This window comes from Lates calcarifer, linkage group LG4 (assembly GCF_001640805.2).
Source record: "Lates calcarifer isolate ASB-BC8 linkage group LG4, TLL_Latcal_v3, whole genome shotgun sequence".
Taxonomy (NCBI): domain Eukaryota; kingdom Metazoa; phylum Chordata; class Actinopteri; family Centropomidae; genus Lates; species Lates calcarifer.
This window is the reverse complement of record NC_066836.1, coordinates 1,036,401-1,063,779: the sequence shown is the minus strand read 5'-3', so window position 1 is coordinate 1,063,779 and position 27,379 is coordinate 1,036,401. Positions and strand designations below refer to the sequence as shown.

General features: G+C 41.9%; 1 protein-coding gene across 15 annotated transcripts in view; it reads left to right on the top strand.

Moving 5' to 3' along the window:
• dlg1b (discs large MAGUK scaffold protein 1b) overlaps positions 1–27,379 on the top strand; it is an 85,635-nt gene that overhangs the window by 7,782 nt on the left and 50,474 nt on the right. For 14 of the 15 annotated variants that reach the window (XM_018689756.2, XM_051070219.1, XM_051070218.1 and 11 more), the window contains exon 3: positions 5,179–5,342. In XM_018689756.2, coding sequence (XP_018545272.1) covers positions 5,179–5,342 — 164 coding nt within the window. Of the gene's footprint in view, positions 1–5,178; positions 5,343–15,643; positions 15,959–27,379 lie in introns of those variants that run through there. The other variant, XM_051070221.1, reaches the window with a different exon arrangement.

Sequence of the window (27,379 nt, the reverse complement as noted above, 5' to 3'; positions counted from 1 at the left end):
CTTCACAAAAGCCAACAGGATTTTTTCATTGGATTTTGGATTATTACAGAAAATAAACTCTGTAATAAATGTTCAACAGATAATCTTCAGTCATCATCAGACTGACCCAACCCCAGTTCTTCATTAAACCACTGTTTAATGGCAGCGACTGGAGAGAAACAAAGACCTCTCTCTTGTTTTGTTTTACATGATAATCACATAAAAATTTCTCTTAATTTGGATGGTAGTCCGACCCCTGCTGACTCCTGGTAATTAACTTTATACTGTCAGATTGACTCTGCAGTGTTTCCTCTTGCTTCTTCTTCTCTGGTTGTCTGAAGCCTCGGTGTGTTTGTCACGCTCACCCTGACGTCCCAGCGTCTGAGTGTCACTGATGAAAAATAGATTTCTAACGCACAGTTTCCAATCTGCCAAACCCCCAAAAAGAGATGTTCGCAGCCTGATCGAGAACAGTGTAATCCCTCTGTGGACACAACGATTTACCCCCCAACTCCATAATCCACCCACCCCTCCCTCCACCACCACTGCTGATTTACAGAGACAGAGCTGTGTGCTTCAGTCTATGTTTTTCTTCCCATTCTTTCAGTTTGGACTGGCCTGATTCCTCTCAGAGAAACAGATGGCGTCCACTGAATCTTTTCAATTTAGTAAATCAGCGTTCAGTTTTCAGCCCTAAAGATTTGGACGTTACTCTGCCAATTGTAGCTTGTCTGACCTCAGCAGATTTTCATTGACCCAGACTTTGGACATCAAGGTTCAAGGGTCAAATCTGCGGCTGCAGCTAATGATTGTTTTGATTGAGTGATAAGTTGTCTGGTGTTTGAACCGGTGATGTCTTTTACAGTTTGTTTTGTCAGCTCGAAACTCAAATATCTTCAACCAATGGCGTATAAAAAGATGGCCGACATGACAGCTCCCAAAAGTGACGCCAAAACATTTCCATTGCCCCCTCAGTTCTCAGTGACAACAGACATTAAACAGCTTTATCCTGCCTTCAGACAGCTGCACATTTAACTTGTACCTGTGTTTCTGTGTTAACACTGAGACTGTATCTGAAACGCCACACTCAGAATGCTCTTATTGTGTAAACGCAGCTTGTGTCCACAAAATGTTTCCAGGTGGTTTCAGTAGAAAGCTCTGTCCACAGTCAAACACCTGAACAACATAAACACTGTTTAAACCCACCACCACGTTAACCAGCAGTCGTTCAAATATCACATTAATCAGAGAGATTAACGCCATCACCATCAGTCCTCAGTATGCCTGCATACTTGAGCTTTGAGAGTTTATACCAAAGAAAGGAGGTCATGTTACCTCAGTGATTCAGAAATGGTTCGGATGGATCGGGTTGCTAGTTAGCATCCGCCGACTGAGTGAAGGGATTTAAGCTGAAAAGACGCCATGACACATTTAACCAGGTTAATGTGGACGTGGACTGTGGTTCAACAGTTCGACCTGCTGAACATCAGTCTGGAGGACTTTTCTCTGATCTCATTTGAAGGTCAAACACTCTGTGATGTTTCTCAGGGAAACCCTTCCTCTGTCTTCCTTTGAATTTAAACGTCTTAAAATGTCCCAGTTACACCAGTTGTTAGTTTTGGGTTGTGACAGTGTTAGCTGACCTCTGCACACACTCTGGGTGTGGTGAGTTCGTACTGTAGGTTTTACTGGAGTCCTTGTCGTTGTGTACTTTGCCACAGAGCTGCTGCTCTGATAGCGACAGCAGTCTAAATAGGTGTGGTCTTTTCTTAGACTGTACAACAGAAGCTGTTGTGTGAGAGTCAGCAGTCTAACTGGTTAATATGATCAGCCTGCTCTCACAGAAACAACTGTTCTCTGATCAGACTTCCCGTCTTTTTACGACCAAACTTAATTAATTTATGTTGAAAACAGTTGAACTTCTTTGTGTCCAGGCATGTGCCACTCTCAGTATGTCATCTCATGATTATTTGGTCCTCTGTATTATATGTTCATTTAAATACTGCAGTTATTGGTGCACATTTAATTATCCATGGTCACCTTTCTGCTGTGCTACAACTTTAAAGACCTTTTTCTTCCTATAACTTTTAACCTGCAGCCAAAGGTTAATCTACAGATTATTTTTTGATTAACAGTGAGTCAGTTTGTTCAGAAAACAACAGAAAACGTATCCTTACGTATCCTTACAGAGTGTGTATCAGCCTCTGTGGAAACCGCAGAGCTGCTGTCAGACACGAAGCTCTAACTTGGGAAACAGCTCGCTGGGTTTCACTGTAAAATGATCAGTCTCCCACAATTCCACAGAGGTCTCTCTCTTTTTATTGGACATCAATACAGCGCTGTGTTTAAGGTCGTCCCAGAGGACGTTCAGACTAACAGCAGAGAAACCTGCTCAGCATAAAAAAAAGAGTTGCAGTTCAGGGGAAGGGGAAAATCCTCAGAGCAAAACCTGAATTTCTGAGATTAAAGTCTGAAATCACAAGAAAAAAGAAATCAGAAATCTAGATAAAATCCCTGAACAATCACAAATTTACGAGAAAAAAAACTGACTGAATAAAAGTTTGTTTTTTGCAGCAATGCTCTATTTTGAGCTAACTAAGAATTTTATTTATTCTATTATTCCTTTATTCTGAAAGGTTCTGACTAAAGTTCAGTAGATTCTGTTGCTGCTGGGCAAACCTTTGAAACAGAGGTTCTAGCCAGCCCCGACTTCTACAACAACAGGAGGATAAAACATTCATTATGCGATGAGGCAAAACTGCTCTTAACTGGGTTGTTTTGTTTGACCAAGACTTGTAGCGAGGTCCCCAGAAGATAAACCCTGGTGATTTTGGTGCAGCTTGGTCCTGTAACAGATTTCCTGTAACTGTGTTGGTGCCAAGGGCCTGTTAAGACTTTTCATGTCAAACGCTGGTGATGCTGCATGAAAAACCAGAGCATCACCACAGTCAAAAGGCTTCACCCAGTGGGGACCATGAATGTCTGAACCAAGTCAGTCCATCCTGTCTGTGTCTGAAAACACAGAATTAATGCAGTCACTGTGAGGAGAGAAAAAACTGAGACTGGAAACAAAGACAGAAACTTGGTATTTTTAGTTCTTACATCAGCTTCTGTACTAAGTTGATATTTGGAGCTATTTTCAGTCATCAAAGACTCTTACATAACATCTGATGATATCAGTGAAAAATCATGTCTTTGTTTTCTGTGATCTGGCTCCATCTTTTCTGACAACTTCTCAGTAAATATTTTTCTTGCAGCTGGTTGTATCACAGTATTTAGACCTCCTGATATAAATGATAGTTTATGACCTGTGTGTTGTTTTTCTTCTTTATTAATCATGTGGAGTCAGAGCAGAGTCGGTCTGAAGCTGCACAGATTACAGAGTGGAGTTACTGCAGCAGCTCCACGTGGCACTGCTGTGCTGTCACTGAGGCATGTGAGGCTTTTACTGTGAAAGGGCCGAGCTGCAGGAAGTCTGGCTGTGCTGGACTGACAGGAATCTGCAATGTAGAGTTCAGTTTCCACTGAGTCTCACCATAATTTATATTTACTGACGGTGAAGGGAGAGAGTTGTTCTCTCTGAGGACAAAATGTTTTCATCCTGGAGTTTAAGTTGAATATGTTGAATTAATGTTTATCTGCAGAACGTTTTAGTTTATAAAAACTCATTGCTGTTGCTATGGTTACACCTGGTGTCCAAACTACTCTGGGGTTTTCGTGCCCCTAAAATGGAGACTTTTGGAAATGCTGCTGGACCCCGTTTTAGTTTGAAAACTCTGGCGTTGTGTTTCAGTCTGAACGGACAGAAACGATGACGCCCATGTCACATCCTGAACACTGTTTTTTCTTGTATTAATCGTACATATTGTGCATAAATGCCAGAAATCCACATCAGAAGCTGTTTGTCCTAATGCTGCTCCCACAGATAGATCTTTGAGTTTAGTTTGAATGAACTGTAAGTTACAGCGTTATATATCTCATGACCTGAGCTCGTGTTGAAACTTGGCTGCTAACAGAAGCAGTTTCACCCCCTGGTGCAGTCTAAAGGCTGATCAGATTTTGAGGCCAGCAGCTGCAGTGATCGTCATGAGGAGCTGTTGAAGTGCTGATCTGATGGTTTATGGGAAAACATCTGTGCCGGCCGACGGTCAGCTGCCCCGCCGAGCCAAAGAAAGCCTCGGTTATTTTAGATCTCTGCTGCTCTGGAAGCTCTCCTCAGGATTGTGCGTCCAAAAATAAAATAGCATGTTGGATGTGGCCGCTGGGCTGGAGGCTTTTTATAATATCGGCCTCTCGTAAACAGACTGAGTGTAGCAGGGACAGGCTCATAATATCAATCGAACAATCAATCAGTCACGATTAATGAGCGTGTGAAGGGAAGCTGAATGTGCACACAACAGTCTTCACTTTAATGACATGACACGGCTTGTTGCTGAGGGTATTCTGATCCCAGATATTTATCTCAATGACAGGGAAGTCACAGCTTTAATTGAAAAGGAAAACTAAAACTAAATCAGCAAAGCAGAAGAACCATGTGGATCTACATTTCTTAGCCAGTGGTTTTAATAAGATGCACAGTTTTCTCAGTGCAGGTGATTCACTTCTTCTCTCATCTTCTTCCTTTACTCTGTCCAGGACTTTCTTCAGTTTCATACCAGTTTTTGTTGCAGCTTTTTACAGACAACCAGTAAAAGTTCTACAAAGATACAATCAGTTCTTGAGACGACAGTATAATACTATAGCGCCTGTTATTTATGTTATCAATGCAACAGTAGTGGAGGAAGTACTCAGACCTTTACTAAAGATACAGGTTTATTTTGCTGATGACGTTTTGTGGTTTACAGTGATTTTAGAAGAGCTAACACAAATGTATACCACATATACCTGGCAAGGTTTCATAAAATACTGTAATAAACACTCAATAAAATACCCACAGCAACAAAAATATGCAGTAATTTACTGATAAATAATCATTCTTCAGGGTTTTTAAAGCTCTAACACAGCTCAGAATAAGAAGGGTAAGGGTTTAATGGATTCATTGATAATGACAATGAATCCTTTATTTGAACTTAAAGGATCACTCCTGCATTGTTGAGTTTGGGCCTTAATTTCCACATTTTTGGGTGAAAATAAAGGTTTGTGATCTCTGTGATGTTTTGTGTAATGAGTGTCTGTCTCTGTCTCCCTGTGCTCTATCAGATATCCAGGAATTTTACGAAGTGACCTTATTGGACAGTCAGAGATGGGCAGAGTCTTCCAAGGGGGCGGACCCCATGGCGCCTGTCAACCTGTGGGACTTCTCCAGCCTTCAAAGCACAACGGTGACCTCGGACACTCTGCCCAGCCTTAGCACCAGCATCGAGGTAAGAACAGACGGTACACTAACAGACTTTTGGACTCTCTTGAACTCTGGTCAGGACGTCGTCTGGACTGAACCCCTGTGTTTTGGGTGGTTGAGATGGTTTCCTTTAAACTCTTTGTTGCTTCTAAACTGGTCTGTTCTCTTTAATGTTGTTTCTTGGTAACGGCAACAGAAACAGAACAGCCCTCAGTAAAAATAGAGAATAGTAAAAATAGATCTCACTTTTCATCAGCATTACAGGGTGATGACTGAAGGTGCTTTTGTTTGATATAAAGTGCTTCAGTCTCCTGCGTGGAGGAGACGAGGAGCCTGGATTCAACTTTTTATCTGAGCAGTCAGTGTTGAGACTCATCTGTCTCGTCTGGGTCTAACTGAAATCTGTCTCTCAGAGGACTGACACTGTCATCTGCTCCTGTTTTCTGCAGCTACAACCAGCTCTTCGACAGGTTCAGAGGAATTTAACAGTTTATGATCCATATTAGAAACCACATGGGAACCACACTTTTGGTTTGGCTCAGTCTAACTCTGGAGCGTTTACCCATGTAGTTTGGTTTGTTCAGAGAATCCAACCTAAATTGCTTTCAAATCAGTCGACTTGTTGAAATAATCTCTCAGGATCCGCCTCAAAAATGGCGAGATTGTTCCTCAACATGTTGAATCTGCTTTTCATTATTTAGCAGCGAGCTGACACCTCGGCCACTTGGAGTTTGTCGTAGTTAATTGCACGGACAGGTACGCTGGAGATACCCAGCTCTGTGGCAGTGTAACGTATTCATCCATCTGTTCATATCATCCCAGCCCTTCAGGACTGGGGTCGTCGTCCATGTTCTCTGCCACGTCTGAATTCAACAGCTCACTTCTTCACCACGCTGTAAGACGACTGCTTGAAGGGCGATGTCGTCCATTTTCTCAGACAGAGCTGACTTTCAATTTTCAACGACCCGAAACAAAAACCACAACAAACTGTCCTCTGATTATGGTTCAAGATGTCTTGTTTTTCTTCTGATTTTGCGACATAACAAAGTAAACCGAATACTTTTGGGTTTGTTCACTGAATACAACGAGCTATCTAAATACATCAGCTTGTTTTAGTTCGTTAATCAAAGAAAGACTTGGGTTTTATCAGTCAGACTTAGATTTTCCTGTTGGTCCATCACCAAAACTGTCCAATACAGAGCTGCAGGACTGATCCTAAAACCAGGAAGTCAGTTAGCATGTTAGCATGTTAGCTCTTCCTGTTGTCAGTGTGTTTCTGGTTAAATGTGTGAAATAAGGTCTGTGGTTTTAACACAAGCTCAAGACATTTTCAGGTTTGATTCTCCGACATAAAATGGGTCAGTAAATCCCCCACTCCTGATGTTTGAAGCTTTTACGTGTCTTAAAAAAGGCGGTTGCTAACGAGTGTCTAAATGAGACTACAGAGGTTGTCGGGGACGTTAACGTTTACTCACCTTTACAACAGACTCAATTACAGGTGTGAACGGTGTCACTGAAGACTGTTTCACACCTTAACCTGTTTGACGCTTCTGTTCCTGACGAAGAGCGAATCAGAGCTGGAAACCTTTTTGCTTTGCTTCACGTAGTAAACAGACCATAACAGGGAGCAGACGACAGATCTGAGAGTCCCCTCGTGAGATAAAATCTTTTCTCTGATCAGTCCGAGTGTTGGTCATGAACATCGTCTGATTCAGATCAGCGACTCGTTATCTGGAGCGTCACTAATTTTAACATATTTCAGTGGCCTGAGGATGAAGAAACTGACTCAGAGCTTTCAGTTAGAATCAAAGGAGAACGATATGTTGTTGTGGAGAAACTGTTCAGCTCTTTATATTGATCGGCTGATTGATTAGCTGATGTAAGTGATGATATGCTCTTCCTGAGCGGTGGAGCTGAGCCTCCATCTCTCCTGTCTGATGATACTTTTGTTGCATCAAAAGTATCTCGACATAAAGACATTAGAGGTTGTGTCATCGCTCTTCTTGTGTTTCTGTTGGTTTCTGTGGCTGACCGTGTTTGTTTGTTTGTTTGTTTGTTTGTTTGATTCTGGCTGCTGCTTCTTTCCCACTCAGCATCACTCAGGTGCATTCTTTATGTTTCTTTGGCGTCTTGTCGACATGTTTACAGCGATGTGATGGAGTCCAGGGGTCGGTGTGTTGTTGACTTGAGGTGAACCAGGAGTTAAGTCATGTGACCTTGAAGCCATGTTGTTTTGTCAGGAAAAGATTCAGTGGTTTGATTATTATATGTATTTTTTAAAATACATATGTTTCGTTGCGTTGGACAAACCGTTGGACTGTAAAACCAGATGTTTTTATACTGTCTTGGTCAGAGTCTGTCGACCACTCGATCAGTCTTTTCTGACCTAAGAGAAAAGTAGTAATTAGAAAACACTGGTGAATCCCTGAAATCAGTGGATAAGAACAAAATAAGATAAAGTTTGTTTGTGTATCACTTCCTGCACGAAGCTCATGTTTCAGGGTCGAACCGTTCGACCGTCTGGACGCTCCAAGTCTGCAGATTTTATCAGCTGCAGTTAATTAACTGCAGAATTAAACTCTGCAGAGTCTAAATAATTATAATAATCCTCGGGTCAGACTCTTCTGTCAATGGACACTTACTGTGGAGGATGACCATGTCGTCCTCTGCCCTTGTTTTATCTCTGAGGATGAGGAGAGTTTTAAATGTCGTGATATGAAACCAGTGATTACATGAGGAACAAACTGCAGCTTAGTAAAAACAAAGATGATCAGTCTGTCATTATCCCAGTCTGAGATGATAAAATCAGACAAAGTGATCTGCTGTGTGAGTTTGTTACTGGCAGCGAGCTTCTCTCATTTCTCTATAATCCACAGTTTTCATAACAGTTCATGGGGATGAGCCAGAAGTTGGAGAATAATCCACAAAATGTCATTTTCTGCCCTGAAATTGAATTTTAAAGCTAAAGATTGTAGAGGAGAATCAGTAAACAGCTGGTGATTGGATTTATGCAGCATTATTCTCATAGTTCAGACCTCAGTCTGAGAGAGAGAGGGAGGAACAAAACAAACTGTTGTGTTTAAGAACGCACACATTAACCTTCAGAAATAAATGAACTTACAATAAATACACATAATATCTCATTAATTAACTTCACATAGTCACTGTCTGGAGAAAACTTTTCTGAAAGGTTCAGAAAGTATTCAGACCCCTCCGATATTTTCATATTTTGACATGTTGTAACCTCATGCGAAAATTAAAAAAGTCTACAATCAATACCCCATAAAGACTTATTGATTCTAATATTAGATGACAGTTATCATCTTTGAGAAGCAGCGAATGTTTGCTCTGGGAAATGAATGTAATCGATTGTCAAACAGCTGCAGATTCATTTTCTGTTGTTGTTACAGCGCTGCATGTTCCCACAGACTGTGAACTCACCACAGAGAAACCTCTCTGATTCACCTCTTTACGATGCAGTAAAACATCCTGTGCTGCCAAATTTCAGAATAACGTGTCTGTCCAATGAACTCTTGTTGTTTTTTTAAGGTTTATTTTTTCGTCTTTTGATGGAGCTAGGCTAACAGTTTCCCTCTGCCTCCAGTCTTTGTGCTAAGCTAGGCTAATCATGTCCTGGAGGGACAAAAACGTTGGACTGCTCCTTTAAAAGTGAGACACCATTTAGCCCTGCATGTTGGTCAGAAGCTGTTCACCCGACCATCTGAGCCTCCTCGTTTGTTTTTATTCCATCTGATCCTGTCATGAGCTTTCAGCTTTTGTTTTGCCTGAGGAAGAGCATAAACGATTTTCTCTCTGCTGACGGAGCTGAGTCGTCGGCAGCTGAATCACACTGGTGTTCGTCACAGCTGCAGGTCCTCTGTGTTTCAGCCCACAGAGCAGGACTCAGGTGGTTTGTTTTACCTGTCTGGAAGTGCCAGATTAGTCGGTTTGATCACATGACTTGATCACATAACTTTAATTCATTCCCGACAGAATGAATTGTAACAAACAGAGAAAAGGTTTTATTAGACAGAAACGGCTTCCTGTTAGATTCATAAAAATGTGCATATGCCTGGTTCTGTTACGTGAATCTGGACGCACGTGCACGAGCCTCATTTCCATAAAACAAACGTTAAAACAGCCTGAATCAACAGTATTTTCCTGTAAGGTTACGTCTCTCTCACCTTATGTGTCAGGTCCTCCTCATGAGGGACGTTCCTAAAGACGAATTTCCTCGGATGATTTAAGGACTCATCGACGAGTCTAAATGTCTTTTCACACTCCCTGTGTTTTTGTTGAGTATTACGCGGCGAAAAAGTGAATGAGGTTGATTTTCACAATCACACAGTCTGTCAGAGAGTCTGGGTCAAAGGATCCTGGGAGTTGGTCCTCAGCCTCATCAGCAGGACCTCAGACTGTCCCACCATCATCTAAAAAAATACGTCCACAGGCGGCCATGGTGGAGCTCCAGCTCCTTTTAGTATTTTGCACCTTTGCGTTTTTTATTGGCGTCGTTCTGTACGTGAAGAAAAAAAAAACGTTAAGATTGAGCAGAACCTGTAACCTCCAACCTATTTTCAGGTTGTCTGTCCGTCTGTTCATCTGTCCAGCGCTCCTCAACGAGTTACCTCAGTAACACCTTAAAGGTCAAAGGTCACTGTGACATCACCAGACACGTTTTTGTGCCAGATCAAAATCCAGATCAAAACCACGCTGGTTTTATGAGATCTCATGTGCTCCACTCTCACAACAGTCGACCATCCTTACACTGAATAAAACACTACTGATTAGTTTAACTGGCGAGGATTTGTGTTGTCGACCAGTGAGGATAGAAACATTGATGAATCCTGCACATCCCTGCTGCTCGTCTGTGCGTGGTTTTTGTGCATACACATCCTTTATAGATCTGGTCCCAATGTGGTCCTGGAGCAGAATTCAGCATCTAGAAGGACCAGGAAAACCTGAAGAGGGTGGTTTGTCTTCAGTGAAACGTGAGATTAACTGAACAAGGTTCAGAGAAAAGCTGCTGGAAAAATGAATCAGTGCAGTATCGAGGAGACGGGATCTGGACACATGGTGACAGAGCTTTAATAAGGCTGCATGTCTGCATCAGTCACAGCTGTTGAATTGTGTTTGTTGATGTTTTTGGTCCTGGTCTGGCTCTGAAACAGGTTCACCACAAACCTCAGACACTGTACTGCAGATCCAGGTTGAGCCCCGTGTGCTGTCTGCATTGAATCCTTCTCTTTCTGTCCTCTTTTTTTTCTGACTGTAAACTCACGTCGTCGCTCGTAGGACTCCCCCCTCCTAAACGAAATCCTGCACACGTTGGCTCAGGCCAAACGCTCGCCACAACACGACCCACAAGTAAGTACTGGACGCCTGCTGGTTGGTGGGAGGGGGTGGTGTTGGTGTCGTCCACCTTCGCCGCATGTCCCATCCAGTCCTCATGTGCTTTGGGACCATCAGAGGGGGGGCTGGGCTGGGGGGCTGGGTCCAGGTCGTCCAGGTGGCCTCAAGGTGTCGCTGTGGTTCACTGACACTAATCTGGAGCCTGAATGTGACTGAAGTGAAACCAGAGGAGGAATCTTTGTTTTCAGACGCAGCTAAAAACTCATCAACACGACTTCATCTGAAGATTTAAAGACTAACGAATCATGTTTGAATTAATCTGTACAGTTAGAAAAATCAGGAAGAGTGGAAACTTTCCACAGGGAACTAGATTTAAAACAGGAAATTAAAGATTTGTTAAACAAAAAACCAAAACCGCTGTGTTCATGAACTCTAATCTTTATAGGACAACACAGCGACGTAGATAAACAGTGACAGGACGGTCACTCACTGAGAACATTACAGATAAAACTAAATAAAATATTTTATCCTTCTCTGAATGACACAAGTAAATTCTGAAAAAGAAGAATTAATACACCTGCTGACAAATGATTAAAATATAAATATTCGGAGCCAAAATGCTGCAGTGTAGAAGATGATGCATGTATATGTTGGGATTAATAAAATAAGATTATTAGAGAGTATTAAATATCAGTCAAAAATAAAGTAAAACGACAAGAGAAAGAGAGGAAGCTGAATATAAAGGTGGTGTTGATGAATACCACTGTAATACCATGAATTCCAGCAGGATTTCCTCTCTGGTTTTACAGAACGTTTCAGGCCTGATACATAAAAAGAAAACGTCTCCAGACGTCAGAACAGCGACACGTTGAGGTTCGTCTGTGTTGGGTTCAGGGGTCATGGTTCATTGTGCTTCATTCATTTTGGTCCATGTTGTTTGGGTCTGAACAGTACACCTCCTGTCCTCAGAGCTGCCAACGGGTCGGACACAGATCTAACGTTACAGCTCACATCCTCCATCAGCAGCTTCAGAATAATTAGACTGAACAGTCGACTCAGAACACGACGATGTAAACTGTTTATATTAGTCTTCATTTTATTATAAATGTCAGACAGTATCTTTGTTAACATGTAACATGTACTTTACCCTAATAACACAATACACATTTTAGATTAAACTGTTTGTAAGAAGACAGAGTCAAACAATCAGAGTTTACAGTAGCCAGTATCACGTTTCTGTTGTTCAGTAAATGAAAATATCACCGGCCAAAATGTCCAGTGGAAAATACATCACATAAACAGTCCATTATGATATATTATAAAATATAAGAATATAGCTGGGCCTTATTTTCCCATGTAAATGACTGATAGGGACAGAAAGCTTTAGAATCGATGCAGCAATCAGTACCAGACTCCATTAATAAAAACAGGAATTTTACTGAGCAGAGCACAGGAGCTGCTGGAATACCACTGCTCCATCTGTTAGTGTGTTTGTGTTACTGTGTGGCTGTAAAATGCATTCAGATCCTTTACATCAGTAAAAGTACCACACAACAACACAAACACACTCACAGATGGAGGCAGTGGAATTCCAGCAGCTCCTGTGCTCTGCTCAGTAAAATTCCTGTTTTTGTCAATGGAGTCTGGTTCAGATAAAACAGGATGTTTCTGGTTATAGCAGCAGCTTTAACCAAACTGAATGTTATTAAAGATAATTTTAACATAAACCTGAAAATGACCCTGGGACCCACCTCCACCTGTTTGTACTTCAAAATAAAAGTCCTGTTTATAAAGCAGAGCGTCAGTGAATCCGACTCCGACTCAGAGAGACTGGAGCTGTGCTGATGTTCAGGACCTTCATGGTGGTGGTTCATGTGGATTTCAGTTCTGGTTCCTGTGCAGGTTTCACAGTCATACGTTGTTGACTCTTTAGGTTCCTCTGTGTGTGTGTGTGTGTGTGTGTGTGTGTGTGTGTGTGTGTGTTGTCATGTCGTTCTGCTCTCGGCCATCCTCACATCTGCTCATACTTTAAAGTTTCTGTAGGAGTAAATAACTGAATGTTGAACAGTGAAGATCTGAGTGTTTGTACCAGCTACAGGTTTTTTCCTGCTGCAGAGTATTTACCTACTTTTCACCAGCGTGACCCACTTATGCAAATCCTCACTGTGAAGCTTCGACCATAAACAAACACCGTCCATCGCTTGTTGCTCTGTTTGCAGCAGCTGTGATTTCTGCAGGGTGAACACAGACAAACAGCTCGGAGTAACGCTGGAGTCGATTCATGTCAGAGTTTAAGGTCAGAAAGAGGTCACAGTATATCTGTGTTCATCAAAGATTCACAGGAGGTTCATACAGGAGCCGTGAACGGCCTTAAACGTGATCAACAACATTAAAATCAGTTCTAAAACACATCAGGTAAAAACACTGAATGAAGCAGTTTCAGGTCAAATTCTGTTTCTTTGGCGGACACAGGACATAAAGAGCAAGTGTAGGGCTGTTAGCTGAGCTGCCGCTAACGTTAGCTTGTTTGTATGTTAGTATTCATTCAGTGTTCGTGTTTCAGGAGGTTTTTACCAGGAGCTTAATAATTTTCAGAAGTCTCCTCCTCTCCAAAACAAACCAGGTGATTAAAACCAGGAAAAATGTTTTAAAAAATCAGTTTCAGGACAAAAATCTGTGTTTCTTTGGCGGACACAGGACATAAAGAGAGAGTGTACGGCTGTTAGCTGAGCTGCCGCTAACGTTAGCTTGTTTTTAGGTTAGCATTCCTTCAATGTCAATTATTCAGAGCTGAATTCTCCTCAGAGGTCTCCTCCTCTTCAAAACAAACCAGGTGATTAAAACCAGTAAAAACACTGAATTAAACAGTTTCAAGTTAAAAGTCTTTGCTCAGCTCAGTTTGTCTGATCCAAACGTCCGACGACTAAAATCCTTCACACACTCTAACAAAAACTCAAAAGCTTTGTGATTTATCATCATCTATGTCTTTAATTTCCTCTGACCAAATCTGAAGTCGATCTTATAAAGTTCCTAGTAGGAGTCTGTTAAAGTACAATGCTCAGAAATGGCAAAAACTGCACAGAAATTGCACAGGAAATTCAAAATGGCTGACTTCCTGTTGGGTTGACGTAACGGTCCAAGAGGCTTCTTTTGTAAGTCTTGGCACATTTGCCAAATGTTGCCCACTGAAGACAGACTAACCCCAATGTCAGAGGGTTTCTGGGGCGCTATACAGCCCAATTTCTACCGCTCATGAAGAGATCAATAAAATATAAAATTGTCTAAAAGTTTTCGAGCATGTTTAGGCCCTCAAAAATGCGATGAACTTTTGTGGAGTGGAGAGTAAATTATTTTATCCTTATTATATAAAAGTAAAAATAACGATGCAGTCAGGATGAGTTCAGTGTCAAAGACTGTTCTTATAAATAAAGAAGAAACTGGCTCTTTGTTGAAGTTAAAAGTTCCTGAATCGAGACTTTACAGTGACATTAAAATCGGATTCATGGTGACATCACTTCCTGTGGAGGCTAAATGCTAAATAAGGAGGCATGAAACACGCCATATGATGGTGACACACGTGGAGGGGGGGGACATGACAGATTCATGGGACTGTAAAATATTCATACTTGTGATTCCCACCTGCCCACGCTCCTTCGTCTCCTGCTGCTCCTCCTCCTCCTCCTCCTCCTCCTCAGCCATGTGGCGTTGACTCATACATGTAACAACGAGCTGCTGCTGCAGAGCTCGAGTCCAGGACCTGAACCAGGACGTCAGTAGTGATCTGACATGAAGGACTCGCTGCTTCTTCTTGTTACATCGTGAGACGATCAGACAATCGATTAGTTAATCAACAGAGGATTACATTATCAGATTAAATGATTCATTTTCCAAATGTCAGGAAAGTGCTGCTCTGCTTGGAAAACTGAATCTCTGTCTTCTGTCGTTATTATACTAAACAGTTGATTAGTGATTGAGAAAACCATCAGTAGACTAATCAGTAATGAAAATAATGGTTTTTTGAGTTTTTTTTCCAAGAAGAACAAAAAGCCTGAAATTTGCTGTTCCCACAGTAAACTGAATATTTTTGGATTTTGGACGGAACGAGTGATTTTAATCTGAGTTTAACCTGTTGGTAACTGTATTATTGATCGAGAAAAAGCAGGTTAATCGATAACAGATTAAATTTCCACAGTTGAATGAATGATTATGAGAAAAGTTGTAATTAAGTCTGTTTTTTAAATTTACATTTTAGTTTGATCTCAGTGCTTTGAGTCTGATTTTCAGTATTTTACTCATTGTTTTATATATTTCTATATCCAAAGGTCAGTGTTTGTCTTTATCAAAATGTTTATTTGAACATTTGCATTAATGTTCAACTCGTAACCATGACACTTGAAGTTCAATAAGGAGATCAGAGGCTTTATGAACTAAAAATACCACCCTGAATATACCGCATTTATTCATTCTTTAGAAAACAGCCTCATAGTTTAGTGAAATCAGTGATTTTTCAGTGTTATTGATCAATGAAAACGACCTGCTCGGTTTCAGTTACGCAATCATACAGTACAGGTACTACAGCGTTGCCTTCAGGTGCTATCGGAAAAATTGTATTTTACTTGAAACGTCCGCGAACAAACAAATAAAATGGAAAACTGGACTGGATGAAGGGGAATCTGAGGAATAACGTCTCTGATGTTATTAACAAACAGAGAGATTCTGTTATATCCCCCCCAAACATCACTGTAGTTCTATATGATGTCGTATAATAAGTATAATACGATGTCGTTTTCACAAATCTTCTTGAAGTACTCGAGTGTTATTTAAAGGCTACAGCAGAAATAACTTGATGTCAGTTATAACAGCAGCTGTACTCCGTTACTTGAACCCATCCCCCACCCGCCCACCCCAGTATTACTCAGGGAAGAAGTGTCTGAAGATGCAGGGTGTTGAGTTTTCCCACAGCTCCTTAAACGCAGCGTCAGTGTTTGAGGAGCGGGGGTTCAGCGAGTCCTGCTCCCGCTGAGCTTCGGATACCGGGATGAAGGAGAGCCGGGGGAGGGATGAGGTGGCTCTCCGGTGAGCTCACACACTCTCTTGTCGGTAGATAGTCGCTGTCGGTTGGTCGGTGTGTGTGTGTAACGGTATTCAGGAAGAGAGAGACTTAATGAAACCGTGAGCCAACTGCCAGGCTGAGCTCGCGCGGCGGGAGTGACGAGATGAGATGCTGATGTTCCCGGGCTTTACTCCCGGCTCGGAACGATGGACTGCATCTGTATTGTCACGACTAAGGTAACGCCCGAAAAACCTCTCACAATAAAAAACACACAAACACTTTCGATGATGATTTTACTTAGATATAAGTCGGTGTTAAATTCGGCTTGTATATCATCCTCCAAACGGCACTTATTTTTAGTAAAAAATCAACTTTTTTGGAACGGTTCACTTCACATTCCCATGGTCATCGCTCACTAAAACAGCGTCGTTAACCAACGAAGGCTGGTAGAAAGTGAGGGTTGTACTTAAATGTAATGCATCTATATGAATTCTATCGCTGCCGAATTTAAGAGAAGACTGCTGACATATAAATCCTGTTACTTTGTACTTTTACACTTATGTGTTTTTTTTCCAGACATGTAAGATTTTTTTAATTTGTGTTCTTTCTTAATGGGAGTTCGGCGCAACGGGATTTTCAGTTTGTTAAACTGATGATTTCTGTCTTCTTCTTCTTTTTTTTTTTTTAACACTACAGAGACGTTAGGTAACTGCGGAAATAAGGTACTGTTGTTTGACGATGACAGGTGTTGGTTATTGATTAACGGTTTACTGTCTAATCCCTGTATCGATCACCAACGTGGCTGATCAGGACAGTGATCAGCCAATACTTTATAATTGGAGTATGTAATGTGTTTTAAACAGCTCTCCCAGTTAAACATAAGAAGCTTGATGGCTTTAATAATGACCTGATGAAACTTGAAAGCTCAGCGTCCCATTGCCCTTTAGTTTCTCCTTTTCCTCAGTCACATAATTAACCTTTATTCCTACAGAAAAACCTAATACTGCTCTTTATAATCTGACAGCTGCTGTGTATCTTCACTGTAGTTAATGAAGAAGCAAAGGTTCATTTTCCACCTCCCACACTTCATTTCAGTCCAGTTTGGAGGACTTGAACCACTGACCTTGTGTCTTTGTGTTATCCAGGCTGCTGCTGTTATTTCTAGCTCAGTGCAGTCCTGGAAAACCTTGAGAATCCGAGACTAGTTTCTCAGTTATATAAAACATCCAGAACAGAAAGAAAAGCTGAAGCTAAAAGATGCATTCAGGTCCACAGATGTTTTCTAATGGTTGAAGGTTCCTGGGCCAGACTCTCCACCTGTCCCCAGGTTTGTATAAGCTGTGGGTTTACAGGGTGTTTCTGGTTTTGGTTGCTTTTTATTCAAGATTTAAACATTTGTTTGAACGTGGGGTGAAAAGTTCGTATTCAAGCTGTGATGACCTGTTGGAAATGTAGGCTGCAGACTGTTTGAAGTCGTTTGTTTGTGGTCAACAGTTCGACCTGTTGACCTGTCAGTAAACTAAGCTGACGATAATGCAGTGTTGACGACAGCGAGCAGAGCCGACACATAAACATCTGAGAAGCAGCGTGTGGAAGTGGTCTGGGTTCTACGGACAAAGATAAGGCTGTTTGTTTAATCTGTGGACTCAGCTGCTAGCTTAGCATCTGTAGCAGAAAGCTAATAAAGTAACAAAAATAATGACGTGTTTTGGGGGAGTGGACTAGCACATTTGAATTGTATTGGCGAGGTGAAAAAGCTCTTCCTCTACACAAAGATTCTGCTTGTCAGATTGAATTTTATTTAATGACAGAACCTTGTTTTAGTGAAACACCAAAGAAATGATTTGAGTCAGTCGTAGAAAAAGTCTTTATTGAAGCCATGTTTGCATCGTATGAGCACAGAGATAATGATGTGAGATCTCCTGCAGTACTAATGTTTTCATGTTTTATTGGATTCTCTCTGTAACGCTGCTCTGAAGAAGCAGCTCTGCTGTGTGATGGCAGGACGATGACCTGACCTTTGTCCGTCTCTCTGACTCTGTGTGTGTCTGTTTGTTGGTTTTAAAGGAGTTTTAGTGCAGTTGTGTTGAGGAGAAGGAGGCTGATGCTCGACCTTTAAAAATGTCCCATCGTCTGACGCCTGAGATGAATTAATGCTGTTGGTTTGTGACCACAAGACTGAACAGAAGTCACATAGGACATTTTCAGACGACTTCTTTATCAGTGCAGAGTCAGTGATGGCATCGATGTACTGGACTGTGGTGAAGCTTTTTGATTTACCTGTAGATCTGTGGTCCAGCCTGGGAGGAAACCCTGACCCAGAACTCACTGGAGGGATTATATATCAAGTCTTTTAGTCAATCCACTGTCACTTCTTCTAGTCTAACATCTATAACCTTAAACCAGATGAAGGATTTTAGTTGTCAGATGTCTGGATGTTAAGTTATCAGAGAAGCAAACTGAGCTAACGTTAGCGGCTCCAAACCGCATCAGAGAAACACTGATTTTTAACATGAAGCAGTTTTATTCAGGGTCAGATCAGCCTCTTCCAAGGTTTTAAGATTAAAAGTCTCTCTAACAGAAGGAATCAGAATGGCAGATTACTAATACACCATCTGTTGGTGAGGATAAATCAGGTAATTGGTTTATTTAATTAAGGATAACCAACAATTGTGACATAAAACTACAAAATATTTATGTCTTTTTTATGTCTTTTTTTGTCCACCTGTGATAGTTTTCACATGACAAACAGCTCTAATGTTCAGTGTTGTGATTCCAGCCCCAGTTTAAAGTCTCTGATGTGGAGGCTGATCTCTGGACCTCCTGCTGGTCTGTGATCAGCTCCCTTCAGGCCTTCATCTCTACTTTTTAAAATCCCATTTCAGTGTTGGAGCCGTGTCCTCGTTCTGCTCGCCTCTGATCTGCTCTCAGCTCCAAAATCTGACCCCACAAGGATTTATTTCAAGTGAGACTTGGCTGTGTTTACTCGTCAAGGTGCATCGTATATCAGCACCAGACTCCATTGACAAAAACAGTGATTTTACTGAGCAGAGCACAGGAGCTGCTGGAATACCACTGCCTCCATCTGTAAGTGTGTCTGTGTTACTGTGTGGTACTTTTACTGCAGTAAAGTATCTGATGACTTCCTTTATCACTGACAGTCTCACAGTAACACAGACACACTAACAGATGGAGGCAGTGGTATTCCAGCAGCTCCTGGTAAATTCCCATATTTGTCAATGGAGTCTGGTGATGATATTTTTTTGGAGTCTTCATCGTCTTGTCAGTTTAACAGACGGACGTTGAAGCCTCTGGGGATTTGAACCAACAACCTTCATGGTGCTTGAGTCTTTCCCCTGCAGCTTTAATCTACCCCCTCACCCCCTCCCCCCCTCCCCCACAGACAAGGTGTGAGAGCCTCAGGTGCAGACTGAGTGTGTGTGTGTGTGTTTGTAGGGCAGTGCCTCAGTGTTGGGACTATTTTCAGCTCCTTATTAACGGCGTGCTGCAGCTCAGTGGCTCAGCAGGACCAAACACAGTCAGTCAGCTCGGTCTAAATACAGCTTCCTGCAGACACGCCGAGGACACGCTGTGCATCCAAACACACAGGTTACACCTGAAAACCCACGGCTGAAGGATTTCCTGCCACTTTAAAATGATGAGTTTCTATAAATAAAGTTTGGTTTCAGTCTGAGGATGAAGAACCTGGAGCCTTTAAAATGATGAACTGATGGTTTAAATGGTTTTTCTTTGGCTGGTGATTTAACAGATTTATATTTCACTCAAGGTGGAATAAAAAAATCAGCAGAGACCCTGATGATGTTTAACAGTCGGTAAATAACTAAGAGTTTTCTCAGTGGACTCAGTTTGATTGTTACTACAAATCTAACTTAATGTTCGCTAGTTAAATCTCTCTCTTACGGCTCTCTCCACTTCCTGTGACCGTTGTTTCAAATTAAAAGCAGAGTTGTGTATTCGCAGCTTTGTAACATTCCCAGACATAGAGTTGGCGTCTTGTTCACAGCTCAGTTATTAAATCCATCCACACGTGTCTCTCCTGCCGGGCTCAGTCTGTTTTAACTCACAGTAACACCGGTAGCTTCTGCTCTAGACGTGACGAGTGTGCAGCTCTCAGCAGGTAGAACTCACCTGACATAAAAGTGTCGCCCTCCTCTGTTTGGTCAGTTTAAAGATCAGGTTGTAAAGTTTACAGCCTGTTGATCCTGCAGCTCTGTGTGAAAATGTGACGACGCGTTGACGGACATTTTGTGTTGAATCAGGGACTTCCTGACTGATTCATAGGATGGTGGAGTTTTAGGGAGCAGCCGTACTAAACTGAGAAGGTGTTGGGAGTAAAGTTCCAAAGGGGCAGAAAATTTCCAGAAACTTTCCATGGGAAGTTAAGCTGGTGGCTAGCGGCTGTATAGACACATGGATGCATTTTTTGCTGGTTAAACTTTAAAAGCACAGATGATAAATATTGTTTTAACCAACATTATGCTGCAACATGTTTTTTAAACTACATTTTAAACAAGTTCCCTGTTATAATGTTTAACCTGCAGTTCTGTAGATTTCCAGTTTACTCCTGTTAATTCTCTTATATTCCCGTTAATTCCCATGGAAAGTTTCCAGCTTTGAAGATTCCCAGGATCTTGCAGCCCTAGATGGGAGTGACGCTTCTGTTGTTCGGGTGGAGCTGATGCTCCTTCGGCCGCTCACCTGCAGCCTAACGTACCTGTGAGCAGGTGTGGCAGCAGGACTGAACATAGAGCTCAGATCAAACTGTTTGTGGTTGAGTTTAGTTGGAGAGTTGGACTGACTCATGGTCAGAGTGAGAACGTTTTCCCATGATGCACTGGTTACTGGGAGACTGACACCACAGAAAGACACACACATGACGCACAATCACAGCAGCTGATACACTCACAACTGTGGACTTCACACCAACTGTTAACCCTTTAACAGGCCTCTGAAGTAGTGGATTACATTCCTGTAAATGCGATTCATTCACCTGGATTTGACTGATTATGTTTTGGTGGGCAGAGGTCGAAGGTCACGTTGACATCATAGACACGTACCTTATTTCATTGACAGTGTAGATCGTGATGCTAACAGCGGTGCGTCCTGCAGCAGGTTTATTTCATGATTGCAGTGTGTTGGTGGATGAACTCGTCTCTGCTCTGATCAGCAGCTCTCTGCTCCTCGGGGACAACGTGACTTAATTATTTATGTTAATTACAGGCTGCCGTAGCTGCAGGCCGCAGTGAGTTATAGGCTGAGACGGCTGCTGTCACGTATGGTTTCTGAAGGAAACAGTGAACATGTCGTCACGCTCAGTAACTGTATTTATTTTATTATTTTTTAGAAAGGAATGATTGCTCAGAAACATCGTTTTATATCAGTACCAGACTCCATTGGCAAAAACAGGAATTTTACCAAGTGGAACACAGGAGCTACTGGAATACAAAATGTTAGTGTGTCTGTGTTACTGTGTGGTACTTTGACTTCAGTAAAGTATCTGATTACTTTTTCCACCACTGAAAGTCTCACAGTAACACACACACACTAACAGATGGAGGCAGTGGTATTCCAGCAGCTCCTGTGTTCTGCTCAGTAAAATCCCTGTTTTTGTCAATGGAGTCTGGTGTTGAAATACAGTGGTCTTTCTGGATGAACAAAACACATCCTATTCTTTAATAAAAGGGTCTATCTCTGTAGGCATCCTATCCATAAGGTTGTTAGCAGATGATGCATGAGTGATTGATGAGTCATGTGACCTGTCATGTGACCACTCGGAGCAGGAAGTTCAACAATTCACCAAACTGTCACTGAAACACTGAACCTGCTCCGAATGACGTCGAGAATTTCAATAGCTGTGTTCAGGAAGAGGTGTGTGTGTGTGTGTGTGTGTGTGTGTGTGTGTGTGTGTGTGTGTGTGTGTTGTTAAGAGGCTGATGTGCCCTGCAGGATGACACAAGCCAAGAGGAGCACCCATGCGTGGTTAAACAAATGCACACATACACACTTAAGACAAACACACACAAAAAACAGATGCACACTCTGTCTCTCACACACATACACACACACACACACACACTCAGAGCAGGCTGCCAGCAGACTGCAGGGAGGTGAGGAGAACAGAAGGAGAGGTTAGAGAGGAGGAGGAACAGAGAGGATGCTGGGAAGGCGTGGGCTGGACGCTCAGATGAAAACAGAGAGAGATGAAGGAGATGAAGGAGAGGAGGGAAAGTGGTTCTTTGTTGCCTGCACTGTCTGGATGCTGTGACCTTTAACCTCCACTGATGACATCACCTTTTTGTTTTTTTAAGTTAAATTTAAAGTTAAAGTTCTGTTTTGGGTTTTCATAAAGACAGAAAGTCTTCAGTGGACAGTTTCAAAAGCAGCGTATTGAGGTTTTCTCTTTTTGATATGAGCCGCTCTGTGTCCAGATTTTCTGGCCTTTGTGGTAGTATTTAGTGTTTAATGTTAAATTAGTCAAAACTACACCAGTTACAGGTGAGATATGTCATGACAGGTAGCAGCTTCACGACGTGTTGAATCACAGCACTGACTGGTTCTTTGTCACGTGTAAAGACACGGTGATGAAAGCTGAAGCTAGTTTTTCCTCTGTTTTATTAAATGTGTTTCTGGACTGTTAAAGTGTCGAACAGTCACTTTGAGCTTCAGTAACGACGACAAACAATTAGCTTTCATTTCTAAACAGATTTCGTCTGCAGTTGACTGATTTATGTCGTGGCATCATGTTCTCGTCCGTCCTGCTCTCCTGAACGTGATTGCTCATTAACAAAATTCTAATTTGTCAGCTGCCGTCAGACTGCACGTATATACTTCTTATGTGCACATGTACAGTGCAGTGGATCTTTTGTGGACACCTTCATATTTCTCTATTTATTTAGATTATTTTATATTACTTTGAGATTATTTTTGTTTAATTTACTTTTAAGTCTTTGTGGCATCATATGGGAGTAGTAGTTACGTACATTTGGTCATGTAAAGTGCTGTTTCTACATTTATTTATTTAAATCAATAAACAGAGTTGAGTTCAGTTCCTGGTTTGATGGTTTTCCTCTGCAGAGCAGTTTCAGGCGTATCTCCCCCCTCAGCCCCTCCTCTGCTGCCTCTCTGATCCTCTGTCTTTTATGGTCATCTCCCCCGGGTCCTCCCCCCTTCCTCACCCCTCCACCCTCTCCTCTCTCCATCTGTATTCATGGTGATGGAGGATCTCTGTGGTTTTCCTGCATATTAAATGGAGCTGTCATATCTGCAGCGGCCTGCGCTCGCTCGCTCGCTGCGATGCTGAATAATGGATTTCCCTTTGTGTTTCTGTGTGTGTCAGGGAGAGATGGAGGGGGAGAGAGGGGGAGAGAGTGGGAGAGAGTGGGAGAGAGGGGGAGAGAGGGGGAGAGAGGGGGGAGGAAGAGAGATAAATTAGAATTTTGATGATTCATGATTCACTTACTTTTTAACTGATCCTTTAGAAGTAAAATGAGGGGATAAATGTTAGATTGAGAGTAAATGTTTGACTGAAACCAGCAGTTTTTCAATCAAACTTTATTTATATATCACCTCTCTTACAGTGGTTCACAGCTGACTGATGGGATCATTATTTCTAAATAAGTGATGTCATTGCGTTAATCATGAAAATCTGCTTTAAAACACTGAAATAACTTTACGTTACATTTTAGTAAGAAACAGTAATTTTCATCACAAACTGGCTGTAACACCTGGAGTTTCTGGTTTAGCTGTGATGAGCGTGCAGATCTCAGCAGGTAGAACTCACCTGACGTCAGCATCGTTAGTTTTGTGTTTGGGTCATTTTAAAACAAGATTTTGTTGTGACGTTTACAGCCTGTCGCTCTGTTGTTGCATCAGATAGTCTTTTTTATGAGTGAAACGTTTTAACTGGAGGATCCACTAGAGAGGACGTCTCACTCTGTCAGGTTTGTTGAAACCACAGAAATGCTCCTAATGCTGGTCTCTTATCGAGGTTAGCAACAGATGATCTGACGTTTGTTTTGGACGGGCTAAACCTGACAACTGCTACCTGAAAGTTTAGAGTTAGACTTAGAACTCTGATAATCTGCAGGATTATACGTCGATTTATTGTAGTAAAGTCAGTCTGATGCGGATCCAGTCTGAGGAGGACTCTGGTTTATTCCTCAGCCCGGCAGCAGCTCTGTTTTTCATGTGGTCTCTGACGCACTCTGCTCTCTTTGTGTTCTTGGCGGTCGTTTGTCGGGACAGGAAGTGCTCGACGGTTTGATTGACTTCACTGGTTTCCCACAGAGAGCAGATCACAAAGCTCCGGCTTCCTCCCTCCCTCCTTCTCTTCCTCCCTCCCTCCCTCCCTCCCTCTCTGCTAAGAGCTTTTCCATGTGCCACTTTCCCCTGAAACCTGCAGGCTGCCCCCAGGGAGGGAGGGGTGAGACTGCAGCCTGAACTGATCTCAGGTCAGCACCTGAGTCTCCTGCTGTGGTCCTGGTCTGGTCTGAACACTTTGATGAGTGTTGCTTGTTTTCATTAGAGCTAAATCAACAGGAAAGTGATCGGCCTCTTGGAGTTTTTTACACAGTAATAAAATTCACTGGTTTCATCTTAAATCTGAATATTTACCAGAGAATCTCTTCAGATTAGAAATAAATGTTCACCTGGACTTCAGGACTAATTAACTGTAGCTGGACTCGGTGGTGGAGGTATACTGACTAAGTAAATTAAGCTTTCTAAACTTGCCGATCTAAAAGCCTGCTCTGTAAGTCTGTAAGTTCTTCTGTTAAATTTAACTGTTGAAACCTTGGACTCATCTTGGACAGTTCCCTGTCTTTAGACCATCATGTCAGGCAGCCGACTCGATCCTCTGGATCTTATTTAATATGGATTTTATTTTATATTTTTTCTTTTGCGTTAGACACTTTGTGAATTTGTCCATGACAGGTGCTTTATAAATAAACTTTACTTATTTGCTTTACTATATAACACCAAATATAAACACTAAAGAGAGAGACCCAGCAGATCCACCATGAGCAGCACTAGGCCACAGTGGACAGGAAAAACCTCCTTTAACAGGCAGAAACCTCGACTGAATAATTGTTTGTTAATCATTCGTTAATATCAGGAAACAATGAAAACGTCCATCACTGTTTCTCAGGTATCAAGGTGACGTCCCCTGATGTCTTTTTTTGTGAGACCAAAGATTTAAAACCCAGAGATATTCAGTTTACAGTAATAAAATCTCACTATTAAAAACTATTAAACACTTGGAAACTCTGAATAAATCCTTCCAACTAAAGAGGAATTATCTAAAGACAGATGCAACGTTTGAAAGTTAACGTCTTCGTCAGCTGATCAGCATGTGACCCCGCCAATCAGTCACATCAATACAGGCCACATGTCAAATTATTTACAATATATACTACAGTAAATTTACTTGGAAAAGCAAAATGTTACTTTGAAAAACACTTCAATGATTAATAGTTAATTTAGACTGAATTAGCATCCTCTTTGCAACAAATGCTCTTCTTAGCATTCATATTTAAAATATACAGTATATCTATTATATATAACACAGTCCAACTACATGAACATCTAATTTATTTTCCCATCCTGAGTCTCAGAGGTCGTGGTACTGAATCGCTGCAGATCTGATGGCGAAGCTTAGATATGACCTCAAGTGGCTCTGATGTACCCACCCTCCCCCTCTGCCTCCCCCCTCCCTCACCCCAGGCCAACGCCTCGCCATCTGGGTCGACACAGAGACAAGAAGTCGCTGCCAAACTGTCTTTTGGGACAGAAACGCTCACGACCAGGCTTCTCTGGTTCAGGTGAGGCGATGAAATACGATCCAGGAGGTTCCAGTTAAAAACCACAGATCTGTGGGTTTCAAGGTTTATTAGGTAAACAGCTGACAGAGGTTTGTACAGCACAACAAAAGAAGCTGATTTAATCTGTTGTAGTTTAGCTCCAGATCTGACAACCTTGGAATAATCGGACAAGTCGGAATAACACGTGGTTTTCCTCTGGGTCAAATGTTGAATGAGTTGCAGAGTTTTTATTGTGAAATCCTGGAGTTTTACTTCCTCAAGCCACTGAGCTCATTCATGTGATGAGTCGACAGGTGGGCGGGAGAGGATACAGAAGGCTAAAAACCACATCAGTAGGTGGATATGAGCCCTGTGCTGCCACTTTAACATTAAAGACAGGTGAAAACATAAATATAATTACACCTGAAGTCCAAGGAGAAAGACTTCACATGTTTTCAGAGGTTTATTCTGGATGAAAGTTCATAAAACTTAATACTTTAGTGAATGTAGGATGATGTAAGGTGTAATAAACGGTACAGAGAACAGTCTCTGACTTATTTGACAGATTTATTACTTTAAATCAGATTTATTACTTTAAATCTGTTTCTGTCAAACTGCAGTGGAGAGAAAAAACATGGAAAAACCAGGAAGGAAGAGTATTTTAGGCCGATGGACGAGCTCCGGTTTGGAAAACAAAGTCATGGAAACATCAGTGAAGTTTGATGCTGGTGGTCTGCTGCCCCCTGCTGGCAGACAGTGGTGCAGTAAAGTTTAATATAGAAAAATAACCCTGAGAGTTTTGTCGGGTTCACACAGCTCTGTGGCGCCCCCCTCTGGGAGGCCTCTGTCTTCATCCCACAGACAACGTGTGTTGTCAGGTCCACCTGTCCTCTCTGAAAATAACTAAAATGTTTTTTAAAACTTGATGTTTGTTTCTGATAATCTAGTATTTTGTTTCCTCGTATGCTGCCTCTGCTCGTTTTTCCCTCTGTTCTGGGAATGTTTCTTCTTCTGTTGTTTAATCAGTGATGAGGCTCCTGTAATCAGTCTGAAAGTCAGAACCAGGTATGGGTCCTTTGGTCTGGACTGTGTTCTGAGGAATGAAGGAAGTTCTGGACCATCCAAAAAAAATGCTGCAAATGAACCGGACCATGGTTCAGTTTGATCCAGACTAAGACCACCTCTTTGGTTGGACCTAAGTTTGGTCCTTTGATCCAGATAGTGATCTGAGGAACCTTTCACACCTGATACTGTGGTTCAGACCAAACAAGGTCAGCGTGAAAGGAGCTTTAAAGAAGATGTGGTTCTGGATTTTGGTGTGCTGTGATAGACCAGTATTTTATTTTTAGTTTGTATATCATTTATAAAACAGCAAGCCCATAATAAACAGCAGGATTTACTGGAGTCCAGCAGGGGGCGCCACCTCCACAGCTGTTCAGAGAACTGATAATGAACAGATGGATTCACTTGGTCCTGACAGCTCGAATCAGACCTCAGACTCAGTCCAGGACTGTTGTGACCATCCTCTTCTTCTCTGGTTTAAACATCAGCAGAAACATAATTTAAAAAAAAACATTTTAATCATATTTTTCTGTCAGGAGAAAAAACTGAAACTAATCTTTTAAGTAATAACCTTTACACAGGACCTGGGTAGACCAGGGACCAGGATCAGGATCAGGTTCATGTCAGGTCCCCCCTCCACACACACACAGTGTGTGACAGACAGTGAGTGTGAGTCCTGGCGTTTGGACTGTGTGTAGTGAGCGATGTGTAAAAAGCAGCAGGGTAAATTTAGAAGGAGGCCATCACATCTGAACCTGTCAGCTGCTATCACTGTCA